General features: G+C 41.7%; 1 protein-coding gene across 2 annotated transcripts in view; it reads right to left on the bottom strand.

The window, feature by feature from the left end:
- The window catches only part of grik4 (glutamate receptor, ionotropic, kainate 4), a 334,582-nt gene that overhangs the window by 15,654 nt on the left and 303,609 nt on the right, over positions 1-15,319 (bottom strand). For both annotated transcript variants that reach the window (XM_027999192.1, XM_027999193.1), the window contains 2 exons: positions 14,331-14,534; positions 11,536-11,649 (listed from right to left, as the gene is read on the bottom strand). In XM_027999192.1, coding sequence (XP_027854993.1) covers positions 11,536-11,649; positions 14,331-14,534 — 318 coding nt within the window. The remainder of the gene's footprint in view (positions 1-11,535; positions 11,650-14,330; positions 14,535-15,319) is intronic.

Raw genomic sequence — 15,319 nt, forward strand, 5'->3', positions numbered from 1 at the left:
AACTAAGTTACATTAAAAGTAACATTTTAGTTACTTTCAGCAGCTGCTAACAACAACGCTGTGAAAATTACATTGATCTTTGCCAATATTTAACTGTAAGCTATTTTATAATGGTAACATCAACAATGTGTCTCCACTTACAAGGTTGACCTGAAGAGGAGATTGTTTAGTGGTTACAACAGTACAAACAAAGAAAAGTAATATGTGTGGTCCACTGTTGTCTGGAAAACTCTAAGAAGGATTTTAACCCTCCAGGTTCTGCGTTACGGCCCTGCGTTTGGTGTCAAAGGGCAGCGCACAGCGCTCCTCCTGCAGCTCCACAACTCAGATGGCTGCACAGATTTGTGACACTTAACTTAATATTAATAATTAATATAATTATTGGCAACTACGGACACATTCATTCGTGGCTGTTTTCACGTTTATTGCTCTGTTCAAATTAGTCTCGATGTTTGCAGTTTTATGAGCGCAACGCGAAGCTCGACGTCATTCAGAGTTAACATATTAACTTGACATTAACAAAGACACAGCGGGACGGATCATCCGGGAAATGATGGGCAGGGAGAGCCTGACTAAGACTACCTTAATGATGGACAAATTCTGGGATTTATTATGAGTCTCTGCTTATTTCCAAGCCCAAATGAGTAACTTCACGTTCAAAAGCGAGCCCAAAAAGGTGCAACCCGCCACTCATTAAATTTGCAAGCAACTAAAAAAAAGAAGAAGCCCAAAGCAGCTTACAAAGTACAAAGTAACGCGTTACTGACGTTGTTACTTTGTACTGTGCAACATCACTGTGCAACAAAAGGTGATTCTCTGTATTACAAGGATGAACATAAATTCACAGGACTGTTAACAAAAAAACTTTTAAATTCATGTTACTGTAATCCCACTTGAAAACTGTACTATTCTCTCTTGAGCTATCCAATAAAATCCCAAAAGCACAATGAAGTTTGTGACAGCAACATGAAAAAAATGTCAAAACATTCAAAACAAGTATAAATACTAAAACAGTGCAGATGGAGCAAAAAAGTGAACTAATTGGCATTTTCAAGTATCTCTTGAAAATGAACCAGAAGAGTGCCGACTCCCTCGCTTGAGGCCAGTTTAGTTTGCGTAACTAACATTAGCTGCTCCCTGCTTTGCTTTGGATAAGGCAGAAAAAGGTGACTCCTACCGTAAATAAAGTGATTTCGATGCGATAAGCACAGATTTTCCTGTCCTAAACAGATAGCACTGTAATTATGTGTATCTCATTTGCATGTAAACACTCAGATCAATGCTGTATGAAAGCACAAACTCAGCCTCCCATGAAATGTCAACAGAGTGGCACAGAGCTGTAAAGTGATACACCAACAGAGATAAGAGGCTTTGCCTCCCAGAATCTGCTGCTAAAAAACACTTTTGCCTTGCAAAAATATGTATACCTCATGTTAGAGCCACAGACATCTATGTATTTTATTAAAGTTTAATGTGAAAGACCAAAACAAAGCAGTGGAAAATTTGCAAATGGCGAAAAAATGCATTGATTTTCAACATGTACCAATAAAAAGCTGAAAGAATGTGGCTTCCATTTGTATTCAGCTCCCTTGTCTCGGAAAACCTCAAGTAAGATCCAGTGGACCCAACTAGCCCTCAAAAGTCGCTTAATTAGTTAACGGAGCTCGCGTACGGCTGTTCTATAAAGCCCTCAAATATTTATGAGGTAAGATCAGCTAAGCTACTTTATGAAGAACAGAAACACACCAGGTCAGGGACAGTTTGCCTTAAAACAAAGTTAAGACATAAGACAATAGTTTTGGACAATTTTTGGGACATTGTTCAGACCATCATTTGTTAACAGGAAGATTATGGCACAACTGCAAATACGCATCATTCAGAGAAGCAGCCAAGAGGCCCAGGGTAGCTATAGGAGCTGAACAGATCCACAGCTCAGTGAGGATAATTTGCAAGCAGGATGAGTATTAGTCATGGATGACTAAGGTTTTATATGTATATTAAAAACAGATCACTCTAGAAAATGAGACACCATGTCTCAGTGAGATTTACCTATATGAAAAAAGGTGATATAAAATAAGCATGCTCTGAAACTTTAAGAGAGGCAAGAAGAAAATCATTGCTGAGGGGAAGGCATGAGGAGCTGTGTCGAAAAACTGCAGTAAGTCATGTAGAGGACAGTGCAAGCATGTGGAAGAGACAAAAAAATTGAATTTTTTGGCAAGCAAGACATAGTATGTGCAGGAGCCCTGTAAGACAGAGAGATGGTGGCGTCATGCTGTGGGACCACTGAAAAGAAAAATGAGCAAGATGTGCAAAGACAGCACACACATACTCAAAATGTGGCTCAGGTATTGACTTGATAGAAATCAAATGCTCGCCGTGTTTTTCAAATCTATATTCATCAGAAATGATGAAATCCGTGATTTCTTTTTAACCTCTTCGTAATTACTGACTACTTGAACAAAAGGAGACACAAACATAAACTGTTGTTTGTAATTTATGCATTTGTTGCAGTTTGCCTTACATCGAAGCTACATGATGCAGTATAAAGTCCAACCATAAAAACCAAGTGGAGGTCAGAAAGATTAAATGAAGTACAGACAACAGGCAGTACTTGGTCTTCCTAGAAGGCAAAATGCTTTACAGGGAGAGGCCTCAGATAATCAACTGAACCATTATGGCTGCATTAAACATAAATTCATTTCCATGACCTATACTTGACTTCCAGCAGGACTGGGGTGAACAGTAGCCAGGCTCAGAGGGAAAAAAGGGAAGAAGATTAATAGCTTTGGCTCGAGCAATAAGGCTAGTAGTGCCGAAGTAGCTACAGGGCTGCTATATATCTGTTTGGATTGGTTAGCGGGATATAAAGTAGCTAAAATAAGGTCGGCAGTCAGTGGACCAGTGGGAAGCCAGGGGCTAATTTCTAATGTTTCATTATCCATCGCCAGCAGCTTTTGTCCTCTAAATGAAACCAATTACAGATGAACCGGCATCAGAACGGGTCTGCGTGCATATTCATATGAGTTTGTGAACACTCATACTGCATTTCTCTCCTGCAAATTCACTAAGAGAACATTAGCCGTTTACACACAGTCGCACAATCCACCATCTGCTAACGACCAGGAAATGGAGGTGGCTGTCGGGGCAGGGAGGGCGCTGAGAGAGCGAAGGTGATCAAGAAATTTGACTGCCTGGGCGCTATTAGAAGACAAAGGCATAACACGTCATGTAGAAACTGCTTATCTTCCATTTCAGAAACACTCTGGAGCCCACGTGAACAAGCCTAAATCACTTTTATGGAAATATACTCAATTAAGTGTTCCTACGAGACCTCCCGCAAGCTGGAACAAAATATTGATAGATTTCTGAGGCCCTTCAAAATCAAATTTGAGGCAAAGAGAGGGGGAATTATTTCGTCGGGCGTTTGTTATGCTAAAAGACACGTGGAGAGATGGAAAAACTCATTAATGCGACCGTAATCACTTATGTTTAAGCCTGGTTACGGAAATCAGGGGCAAAGAGTGAGATTCACTAACACTTTGAACAAGATTCAAATCAGTCTGCCAGTCATAATGCGCACCGTTCTATCTGCAAGGGGTAATTGCTTGTGACGATAATGATGATAGGTCTGGAAATAGACGAGCAGAGTGCTGAAGCACACAATGGCCTTCTTGAAGGTAGAGTGCTGCTGAAGGAGAGAAATGCTGCCAAGTTGCCTTCAGTTGGCACCAGAGGTTGTGCTGACGAGAGTCTTCCTGCTTGCTCGTTCGGTTTGGTGCATGCTGAAGAAGCGCTTTGTGAACTGCTGGCCCCTGCGTGCCCGCGTCTTAAGTTCCCACCAAGGTGCTGTTATTACGCTAAAACAGAGCCGAGGAGGTGAGGGACTCTCGTGCTAACAGATGGCAGAGAGAGGGTGCCGGAGAGAGAGGACAGGCGGGAAAGAGAAAGAGATTACAAGGACCAAAGGGAAAACAGCTGGAGATCGTGCTGCTCGGGAAATCTCGAGATTTTTGTGAGCTAAAGTGTTTGCTTTAGGACTCAAACAACGTTGTGCTTTTCCAGGGCTGAATGGGATCGTCCATAGTGAGGCTGAAGCAGACGCACTAATGAGCACTCTGTGGAAACTGCATAAAATGTTCCTCTTTTCAAAAGCATGTCATGAGTTTTTTCCACAGGAGACATTTTTTCCTTTAAATATGCCATTTTGCGAACATTTAAGCAAACTAGGAGCAGAGAAAGAAACTTTGTACTTTGATAGTTTTGGTTCGCTCTTTGTGCTCTTCAGACTATTTTTTTTTCTCTCCCCTCCAGTTCTGATAAAATAACTCTGCACTCAGCACCAAACAGCAGAGGCATGAGGATAGTGATTGGCTCAAGAAGGCAGCAGGACATTTTGAAGCAGAGTGGTCAAATTTAGTTCAGACTAAAATCGATAAAAGAAGGAGAGCTGGAGAGACTGACGGGAATTTAAAAAGAAACAAATCTTATCTGTTTTGTTGCAATTTCAGCTGCAAAACATCAGAAGACTCACCGATTAATATCAGAGGCACTTGGACGAACTCTGAACAAATGGAAATCTCAAACAGTAGATTTTTTAAGACTGGAATATGTTTGTGATTTGATGTCAGCTGTAAGTAGGGATATGTGGTTTTCAAGTTGTATGAAAGACAGGTGGAAGCATGAAATTATTCAAATAAAACATGAAATGGGGTATTTTGTGGAGTTAACTAATTGGAGGTTGAAATTCAGCTGTTGTGTCTTTACAACAGTGAAGTGTTTGTCTTTTGCTCTGATGTTCACAGTGAAGAAACAACCTGCTAAAGATCCACCTTTAAACCCTCTGCATGCACAGCAGTTCATATCTAAATAGTTATTTTTTAAAAGACTCAAATTCTGAGTGAAATCAAAGTAAAAAATAATTTATTCATTTCACACTGAAATAAAATACTGTTGCAAAACAAACCATCCAACTTTCTTTAGAGTCACTGCACGTTCTGACTTTTTACTTTTGCACTTTTATGATGTAAAGAACTTTGAACTGCATTGCTAATGAAACGTGCTATACAAATAAACATGATTGATTGATATTAACGTGGATCCAAAGAGGACTCTTATTGTGTTACCATTAATTTTAGAGGTTGCATAAAACTTAAAACTGAGGTACAGGTTTGCCTTCAAACAGAACCCTAAAGAAACATCTTCAGTTCCTGAGAACTACTGCAACCTTTACTCTAGTTGCAGAGAGGCTCCTACAAACCTAAATCAAATATAGATAGAGACGCCTGTAAAAGTTGCCTTTTGCCAACCACAACCTGTATCAGGCAGAATATCTTATTACCAAAGTGTTAACTCATTATTCTTGGAAGATATATTAGTTAACAAACACTGCATTCCAAACAATGGTTTGCAATGTCAGTGAGAATGTGATAAGGTTAGGGTGGGAAAAATTGAGGTAAAAAAACTTTTGAAGTTGTACAAATACTTGAAAACCACTTTAAAAAAAATCTGATATAATTTGTTATTTTTGTAAAAAAAAATTCCACAGCATTTTTGCCAAAGAATCTCGCAGAAATGATTTTTTCAGGTTGCTTAAATCAGCTTCAATCCAAAGCGGAGCTCAACTACTTCATCTGTTTCAGCAGCCCAGTTCAGCAGCACTTCACCGCCTGAAAAATTGTGTTGTCTACCTTTTGTCTCACAAGTACAACCTGTGCTAATGCAAGATCTCACAGGGTGAGGGAGGTTAAAGATACAAAGGCACCTCCAGATGGTCTGGGATTTTGCTCTTTAAACTCTGTTCTTAGAGATGTATGGAAGGAGAATAATATCTTCATTTTATAAGGTTAGTGTGAAACAGATTGTCAGTACCTTTGTATGTGTGTGTGTGTGTGTCTTTTAAATCTTGTCAGCAGCTGTCTTTGCTGTCAGTCAGCTTCAGCACGGCAGTTTCAGTACGTTCTCGGACGAGCACCTCTGCTCCCCCTGCACAGAGGCAGCAGGTGGTTGACTGCTGACGGGCAAAACACGGCAACCGCAAGCCGTGAGGTAGTAACGGTTCAAGGGGAGATAAACACTCCAAAGAGGCAGGAGGCTGTGGTATTGACAGGAATAGCTGCTTTGGAGCATGAATCAGACTCAGAACGAACCAAATGTGATTTTATAAGGGTTCAGTAAAGCAAGACGTTGCCCCGTCTTCTTACACATAAACATTTGCTGCCATGTATAAACTATTTTTATTAAGGCAGTGAATCATTTTACGCCCATAAAAATCATTTTACGGGCGTTCATCCCTCCCTTAAGACGATAAGAGGATATGAGGCAAATCAAAGGGTGTGCAAAGATGCAGACAGAAAAACAAAATTCTTTACGATCTGCTTTCATGAGGAAATCAAAACAAATACGCTAAAAACTGATGCCTTCAACGGTAAGCGTACTCTTGTTTTTCTCTTGGCACACAAATTAGCGAGTTGGACGTTTAACTTTTACTGCCCTTGTTCTCTCGCACCTTCCCATCACCCGTACTCCTCCTCTCTGTGTTCTCCCCGGGGGAGGTGCCTACATGCCAGGAAGGCGACCGAAGATGCTGGTGAGGTTATCCAGTCGAGGTTTTCACCGAGTCATCCGGCCCTTTCGTATTCATACCACACCATCACCCCGAGGCAACAGAGGGGTTCATCTCCTGAATACTGACTCAATGAAAGAAACTTCCTTTTGTCATTTTACCTCACACTCACCTGCTCGTCTCTCTGCTCTGATTTCTTTGTCCTCTCTCTGCTCAGCTCCTGCCTCTCTTTCCTCCCGTTTCTTCCTCATTCCCTTTTATGTTGTCTTCCTTGCTTTCCCTCCCTGAGCCTCCCTGCCTTGTGTCTTTCACTTGGGGCTCTTTGATGATGTGCACATTGCTAATTGTGTCCAAGCAGATGCTGTCAGATGTTACGCCTGATGAAACGGCCACAGGGGCAATCTCTGGAGAGGACCTGATTTGGCAGAGGTCAAACAGGGTCACTTTCACAGCGGCATCCTGCTCCCTCCCGAGCTCACCAGGTAGGTCGGCTTCCTGTCAGGCTGGTTTGTACAAAAGCGCAAATCTATGTGACCTTGTGTGCCTACAGGCGCTGCAAAAAATGTTTTCACATTAAAAGCTCAAATTTCATGTGTTTTGCAGAGAATGTGTGTCATAGATTAACACAGATTGGCGTGTAAAAGAATATTAGTTTTTCAAACAATTTTGCTTGTAGAAATATTTTTATTTTTGGCTCTAGTGGCTTTTATTTGAAAGTGCTATGAAAGGAAAGTAGGATAATGAGAGAGAGATGGAAGACATGTGGCAGAGGTCACCAGACCGGGAATTGAACCTGCGACAGCCGCGGAGGACCAGGGCCTCCCCGATGCGGGCTGTGCTCAATCCCTGTGCCGCCACAGCACACCTGCATATAGAAATTTTTATTCCGTTTCTTATAAGGTGGCACCAGTTCAGTTAATTGCCTCCAGAACAAATCGGTAGAGTCCATTTGTGTGCATTTTATTCTTAGTATCAGTAAAAGTTCAGCTTTTCTGAGAAGGACCCAGAGGTTTGTTAGAAAACATTGAACAGCTTGAACAAGGCAGGAAAGACATTAAATATAGGTGTAGAATACAGTTGTCGGTCTACATTGGAAAGTCTGGGCAAAGAAAGCAATGACTAGAACATCAACTAACTTTGGGGAAGCTGCAGAAATTCACAGCTGAAGTGGGAGAATCTGTAGACCAAAGCTAGCAGAAACACATAAAAATACTCGATGCCACCTGCAAAAGCATGCCACACAAATTTTTCCTAAAAACCAGAAAGCCATGTATGCTTTCACTTGCCACTTCACCGCTGCGCACCACGTTTTGTTGGTCTATACATAAAATTCCAATGAAATACATAGAAGTTTGTGTCTTTGTAATGCGTTTGTAGTTTATGCAGTAAATAAAGGTCATGCTGCTGAATCACATGCAGGTTTCATACTCTACATCCTCAATTAACTCCAGTTAAAGTCTAGTTAACCACCAGGCTCTCTCCTTTTTTTGCTCACTTACTTCAAGTCTTTTCTGTGCTGACATCTTTGGTTCCAAGTTATTTGTTTTATAGATGTTAACGTAAGAGATTTTATTAAAGCTTTATTTTTTCATGACTGTTCTAAAAGGCCTCAGGTGATGTCTGAGCCTATAAATCCAATGCAAATTTCAGTCCTGCAGTCACACGTACATTACAGGCTCTATATCATGTGATGTATCACATCACATGACAGGCACCTCCATAGTATATGGCACTCACTGACATCGCTCAGGCTGCTGCAAAACTGCCGGGGAGGACAGCTAGAAAACAGAAAGAGGTTGTGCTCTTCCTGCTGCAGACAAGAAGCAGAATTTCAGAAATATATTCAATGTTTTTTTTGTTTTTTTACATATATAGTGCAGAGTTGCAACCCTCCAGAGTAAACAAGGCAGGAGTATCTCCTCTGGTGAATAAAGACCCTAGCAGGTTTTGTAACGTGGCGTTGCTAAATTCACACTCAAGTTTAAGCTGAGCCAAATCAAACAACATATTTTAACAGCACAGTAATCACTAAATATTCTCTAATACAATATGTTTGGTGCTAATATTATCCTAATATGCATTTACAAAAAAGGCATAATATTTATTCTTCTCTAACTTTTTACCATCTCAACTTATCATTATCTGCAATAAATGTACTTGATCGACATTGTTTTAGTTTGGTACATATAATACATCTGCTTTATATTTATTTTCCTCCTTTACATCCCTTAAAAAGTTTGGTATGCTGAGATGTTATAGTTCTTTGTGCCACATCACATCTGTGAGCTGATATGTGATCAGAGCTAAACTGATCACATATCAGCTTCTTAAATGAGAGTGCAATAACTTAACCACTAGAAAAAAACTATATTGCAAGTATTATTGGTTCATTTTCAGGTTTTCTGACCACTTTATCATCTACAGGTGGGTGAAATGCATCACCTTAACGTGACACTTGGTCACTCTCAGGAGCTCAGTGAAGTTCAGCATTGATCTGTGTGGTAGGATGCATCATGTTCAATAACCCCAGTCTTGAAATTTCATCTCTAATAAATATTAGTTAGTGGTGTTAGAATAAAAATGGAAAGGATTTGAAATGACAGGTGGTAGGATGAAGGAAAAACACTGAATGGGGCCAGAAGATTTTGAGGCTCTTTGTGCTCAGAGGCAACTTTTCAGTAGCTAGAGATCTTCTCACATTCAACAGAGCTGATGACAGTGCATAGAGAGGTTCAAGATAGTGAGTTTAAGTAGCTGTGCAGATACATTCATGACCTACATCACCAAGCTCAATGCAACACATCCAGTGGTGGTGTAAAGCATGCTGCTGCTGCTGCTGCTGCTGCTGTAGAGTGGTGGAGACATGTTTTCTGGAGTGATGAATCACTCCTCTCTGTCTGACAATTCAATGGATGAGTTTGGGTTAGACAGTTCCCTGGAGAACTGCCTGTCTGTCTTGTTTTAAGAATAACATTTTATAGTACGTAGATCAGGCTCTGGACTCCTTAGTTCCAGTGAAAGAAACTCTTCATCCTTCAGTTTGCTGAGATTATTTTGGAGAATTTCAAGTCTCCAACTTTGTGGATATCGTTTGGGGATGGTCTCATTTTGTTCAGACATGACTATCCACCAGTGCAAAAAACAAGCTGCATAAAGGAACACTTTTAAGACGAATTAGAGCAAAGTGAGGCAAACCTTTTCATCTAATAGCGTCTGACCTTAAATTCCTCCTGTGGAAGAATGGTCAAAAATTTACATAAACACATTCCTAAACTTTGCTCTGCAGTGTGTGGAAAACAATTACCTAAAGTGTAATTGAGTTCATTTAATGAGATCTTTTTTGAGTGTATAAGGCAATGGTTGGTTTTATAGTGCCAGATTTCTAACAAGCCGGTCGTATTTAATTTTGTGCTTCTTTCTAGGTTCTGTTGTTGGCATAGCATAAATGCTGTTTCTTTACCATCAAAAATCTATACTGGAAAAAACACAGATGTTCAATAATAGAAATAAAGTGGAGAAACAGAATGTGCAGGTGACAGAAACAGGAGACAGAAAGGCAAACACACTAACAAGGACGAGAAATTGAGATTAAATGGTAATTAATAGGCAGCCAGCACTTTCAATTCATCCCATTCACCCTTCCTATTGATCACACTGAAATTTTCATTTAAAGTTTGAAATAAGCGGCAGACCGCCTCTGCAGAAAGCACCGAGCCGCGGATCAATAGCCAGTGGATTAGAACTAAATAAGTACAGTCACAGAAATTCAAATATCGGATTTCAGAGCATGGCAAGAGACTGCTGGGAATCAGATCTAGAAATGCCCAGGGGCAACCAGAACGTAAAGAGAGAACAGGGAAACAAACGATGCAAACAGAGAGAGTCAAAGGTAGAGGGATGAGGGTCTTTATCACCTCTCATCCTGCTCTGTTCTCTCAACCTTTTCAAACGCTGTTATCTCCACTTCTCTTTCACTGACCGTTTTACTCAGAAAATGGGTCAAGTCTGCGCTAGTTTCACTCTATGACTCTGTGCGCCGGGGGCCCTGCGGCGACAGCGGCTCCACGTCGTATCCTCTCGATGTCACCCACCTGCCGGCTTTCCCCCTCTAAGGTCACACACTGCCCCACTGCCCATTTAAGGCCGCAACCTGCTGCAAAGCATTGATCGATTCCCCCCAGCTGTTGGATCGCGCCTGACTCTTTCAGGTACTCGAGAAGTGAACAGGCTGCAGGAAGGAGAGGGATGAATGAGGACGCGCAGGAGGTGGAGATGCAGGATCGAAGAAACACGACTAAATGCCCCTCCGGGATAGCACCGCACCGCGCCGTTAGCTTGCGCACGTGGCTGAACATCTCGGAGCAGATTCTGGCCAGGGCCTCTGGGCCCTTTGGTGTCACCTTGTGTTTTGGTGGAGGACCGGTGATTAATGGGCCACAGTTTCTGCAAACGCTGGCTCGATTCCACCTGCTCTGCTGCTGCTGTTTCGCTCCTCTTTGTGCGTGCGCAGGCCAGCGCTCGTGTGAATAAGAAGGCTAAACCATAATCAGAGAGCAAGCAGAAAGCAACAGTGAAACTGCTACATTCATTAAGAAGTTCACACTACAAACCACACCATCTGGTGCTGGCAGAGCGGGCGGACAAAAGAGGCAGAAGGAGGAAACATGAGAACACACAAGAAGGGACGGTAGCTGGTTATTGTTGACAGGTTGATATTGCAAAGAACAAGCGAGAAAGGAATAGATCCAGCAGATGGAGTAAAACAGGAAGAGAAAAAAGCGTCACCTGAGAGGTGAGAAATGCCACGAGGTCTCCAAGCAGTAGAAATTACTTCAGGATTTAGACTGGCAAAAAGAGACACTTGAGAAAAAGAGAATTGAGTGGGTCTTTTACAGCTATTACACATGGTTGACAGCCTGCCGTGTGTGTGGGCGTGCGTGTGCGTGTGTGTGTGGTGGGGGGTAACTCACCAAGTGGACACGGTACATGATGCTGATTCCCAGGGTCATGAAAGGCTTGGAGAAGTCAATCACCTTCTCGCGCTCTGCTGTGATGGTGAGTCCGGCCACTGCCAGGTCAGCTTTCTGAAAGGAGAGTCAGATCACGTCATAAAAACAAACCCAGACACACGTGTAATCCAGTTCTGAGAAATAACATCCTTCTGCGACTAAACTGTTTTAAAAGATGACGAGGATGACTAAAGAATACGACTAATGGTAGCCAAAACCCCCATAATACCCTTTTGTATCCTTTAGACCCTTTGTCCACCAACAGCACTATCTGTGTTGAGGATAATCCAACATTGGCCTTGTGAGTGCGTGTGTGAGTGTGTGTCAGTCGTTGTGAGCGTGGAGGGCACCAGAGAGCTCAGGGTAACCATTGTGGCTGGCCAAAGGAGCACTGTCAAGACAAATCACTTGACAAAGCAACGGCTGGCAAAACACACTGTACGAAATAAACACACACATCTACACACGCACACATACGTAGAAATGCTCAGTGCAGCTGAATACTGGAAAGCTTTCTACTAATAATACAGGCCAGCAAAGTGCAACTGCAAGGGATTTTTCATCTCCCTGTGGAGCAAAGAGCGAAAGCAGTAAAGCATTGCTCTTTGTCTGCAGCAGGAGGACTAAGAGGATTGTGGAGATGGAGGAGAATAGCAGGACGAGAGCAAGCGGAGGGGAGCACTGCAGCAGGAACACTTTCTCTTTTTAACAGAATCTGACATACACGGAATTGGATTTAGATTTGACGTAAGAGTGAATTGTAATAGTCAAAGAAACCCTTGGAACAAGTTTGAAATGCCACGTCGAGGAGCGAAGTCGTACCTTAGCTAAAAACGCTCCATTATTCTTGTTTTTCCGTCTCCTGGACTCAGAGCCGCCCACACTGAACACTGAGGCCCACAGCGTCTCCTGAAGCCCAATCCCTAGCCAGAGGCTTTGACCCTCTGTCATCAGCTGTCCTATTTTCCCCTCTCTGCTGTTTGAAAGCACTGCTTTCAGCACCGAAAGGAAGGCACATGTAGGGAGCGGCTATCCAGGCAAATTTAACAAAGAAACGTCTTTGAAAAGCAAACAGCAGCTTTAACATCCAATGAAATATTAATGAAAGGCAATAAGATTCCTTTGACTGTCTCCTAATGCAGCTTCTGCTATCACACAATCTAATGTCTGCTGTTAAGCACCCTGGTCTCTGTGTCTAGCTACAGTCATTCATAATATAATCCAGTTAAGAAGACAAAAGGATTTGAATCTGACCTTGGACAAATTAAACTTTTTGTAAGAGCTAAATGTATGCAAACAAGTAGCGCACATTTGCTCCTTTCTTTCCAGCTGTTTTGCCACTGCAATACATGCAAACACAAATACATTCATTAAAGCTGCAGCAGGCAACTTTCATAAAAACATGTTTGTTTTTTTTTGCATATGAAAAACATTGAGCTCCCCTGCTTCCTCATTTCCTGGTCACAAATGAGAAGCATTGCCTTCTTGTTACTTTTTTATAACACAATATAATTACTCTCTGATAAAGTCAGATGTCATTACAGTTTTGAAGAGTGCAGGTGGAAACTTGGAGCTCTTTGTGAGAAAATATTCCTTCCACTCTGTTTAATCACTTCTGTAATTGTGGGTCACGAGGGGACAAGTGTAACCTGAATAAAAAATGGGATTGCTTGGATCTTGATGTGTGTTTCTGCAGCTATTTAGAATAATATGCTTTGTGATATAAATTGAATAGCACAAGCAAATACACAGTGACTTGAACAGCTTTGTGGATTCCCTCCTTTGTTTTTTTAACTGCAGGTTTTTCTAACAAAGCAGAATACACTGCGCTTGGACTCCCCAGGCCTTCTTCTGGGCTAGCACACAGGCTAAGACCAGTCAAAGTAATCATCCTCGCTGGGTGAAATATTATTCAGTCAGAATGTAACAGCCAGGGACATGGGAATCTGTTGTCCAGAATATCCTCAGGCTTCTCTCCCTTCCTTCCCTGATGCTGAGCGTGTATTTCATACTGTATCTTCTCAACTTATCTTTTAAACTCGCAGGCGAAGCTGGTCCCACATCTTTTTGCTTTTACGTCTTTCTCTCATATAGCCTCCAACCATACAAGATGAAGCCTTTCTTCTCCCTGTGTCCCGCCCCTCCCCATTCCTCCAGATGAACCTCTGTCCCATGACAAATTCCTGTCAAGCATGCCCTTTTTAATTTCTGCAGCTCTGGGTCTTAGGCTGCCTTCGAAAGACACGTGTTGACTTAAGCTAACCAGTGAAGGTCGGCTTCCCTGGAACAGCTTTCAGTGGGTACGGGTTCTGACTATAACATAGGAAAGCACATCTTGCTTTACATTCTTAATGGCTTTGCCCTCCATTAGCCCACAGAATTAAGACAGATCACCTCTTTGAGTAGACTCACTCATACACTACATCATTTTTATTGTCCCACAATGAGGAAATATTTGTGCAGCAGCAGCAAAAGAAAGTCAATTCCTACAAAGATGTGAATATGCAGTATATAAAACCAGAATAAAGAACAACTTACTGTACAATAGGGACAAAATTTTAACGTAAGTACTAGAAAGTTCCTAAGGAATATGAAACTGAGTAGATTAAAAAAATGTGCAAGTGTGGGAATTTGGGCATTAAAAGATAACAGAGCATAAACAATGAGTGACAATAAAACTGTGCAGCAGCAGAGATGTGCAGATAGCAGAAGAAATGTTATTCATAATGAGTAAAGCTACCAGGTACTGTACATACCCTGGAGATGAGCTCTCCAACCATCCCAGTCCACGTTCCATTGGCTCCAGGAACGCCATAGACGCCGTCCCCGACCAGCCGGATGCGATACTTAAACTTGAGGATGTCTGCCAGCTCCTTCAGCATGTCCACGCAGAAGCCTTCGTAGCGGTCATTCCCCTCCAGTTCTTGGTGGTTTGGCCGTAGCATTACGTATGGATTCTCCTGCAAAAGCACAGTTTGCATAGTATTATTATTGATGTTGGAGATGATGAAAAACATCTTCCACTTTAACAGTTTTTCAAATTTAGGAAAAAAAATGAAATCATGCCATGTGTATCTTTAATATTTTATCTGATTGCGTTTCAGATCCAGAACTCCTCAGAAGATTTTACTTCTCTCTGGAGGTCGTGGTTCACATGGGGTTTACCGCCTGCAATGAAAACCGAGATTTTTTGATTTGAAGCAGAGCCAGGTACCAAAACAGGAACACCGGCGTGAGAGCCTTAATCTGCGGTAACCAGCAAAAAGCTGGATAAGAAACAAAAGCATTTCTTCCATCTGATCACACAGACGCACACGCACACCTATTTACAACCTGCCTTTTGGAGATCCAAGTCTGTGTTCGACTGCCAGCTTATTTATGTCTTGTTTTGTGAGATAGTTGATGTTGGAAAAAGATTTAAAGAGCAATCCCACGGTGTATTTTAGAGGCCACTTTAGTGCGTTATTTATCAAATAATGCAGTTGTCGAGCTGCTGTGGTTTGGATTTACTATGTCACGATAAAAGAAAAGATATTTGCTGTTGAGCTATCATTTCAATTGACTCATCTGTTCAGCTCATCTGTCATCAACAAGACTTACTAAAAAAACAAAATCTTAAAACTAACCAGCAAACTTCAGATGTATTAACACAATGACTTTGTTTTCCAGTGAGAAAATTCAATAACATTCAGAAAGTTTTGTTTTTTAAAAAACTGATTGCAGCCATAAAGCCATGTGTGTGAGC

The sequence above is a fragment of the Xiphophorus couchianus genome, chromosome 18 (assembly GCF_001444195.1).
Source record: "Xiphophorus couchianus chromosome 18, X_couchianus-1.0, whole genome shotgun sequence".
Taxonomy (NCBI): domain Eukaryota; kingdom Metazoa; phylum Chordata; class Actinopteri; order Cyprinodontiformes; family Poeciliidae; genus Xiphophorus; species Xiphophorus couchianus.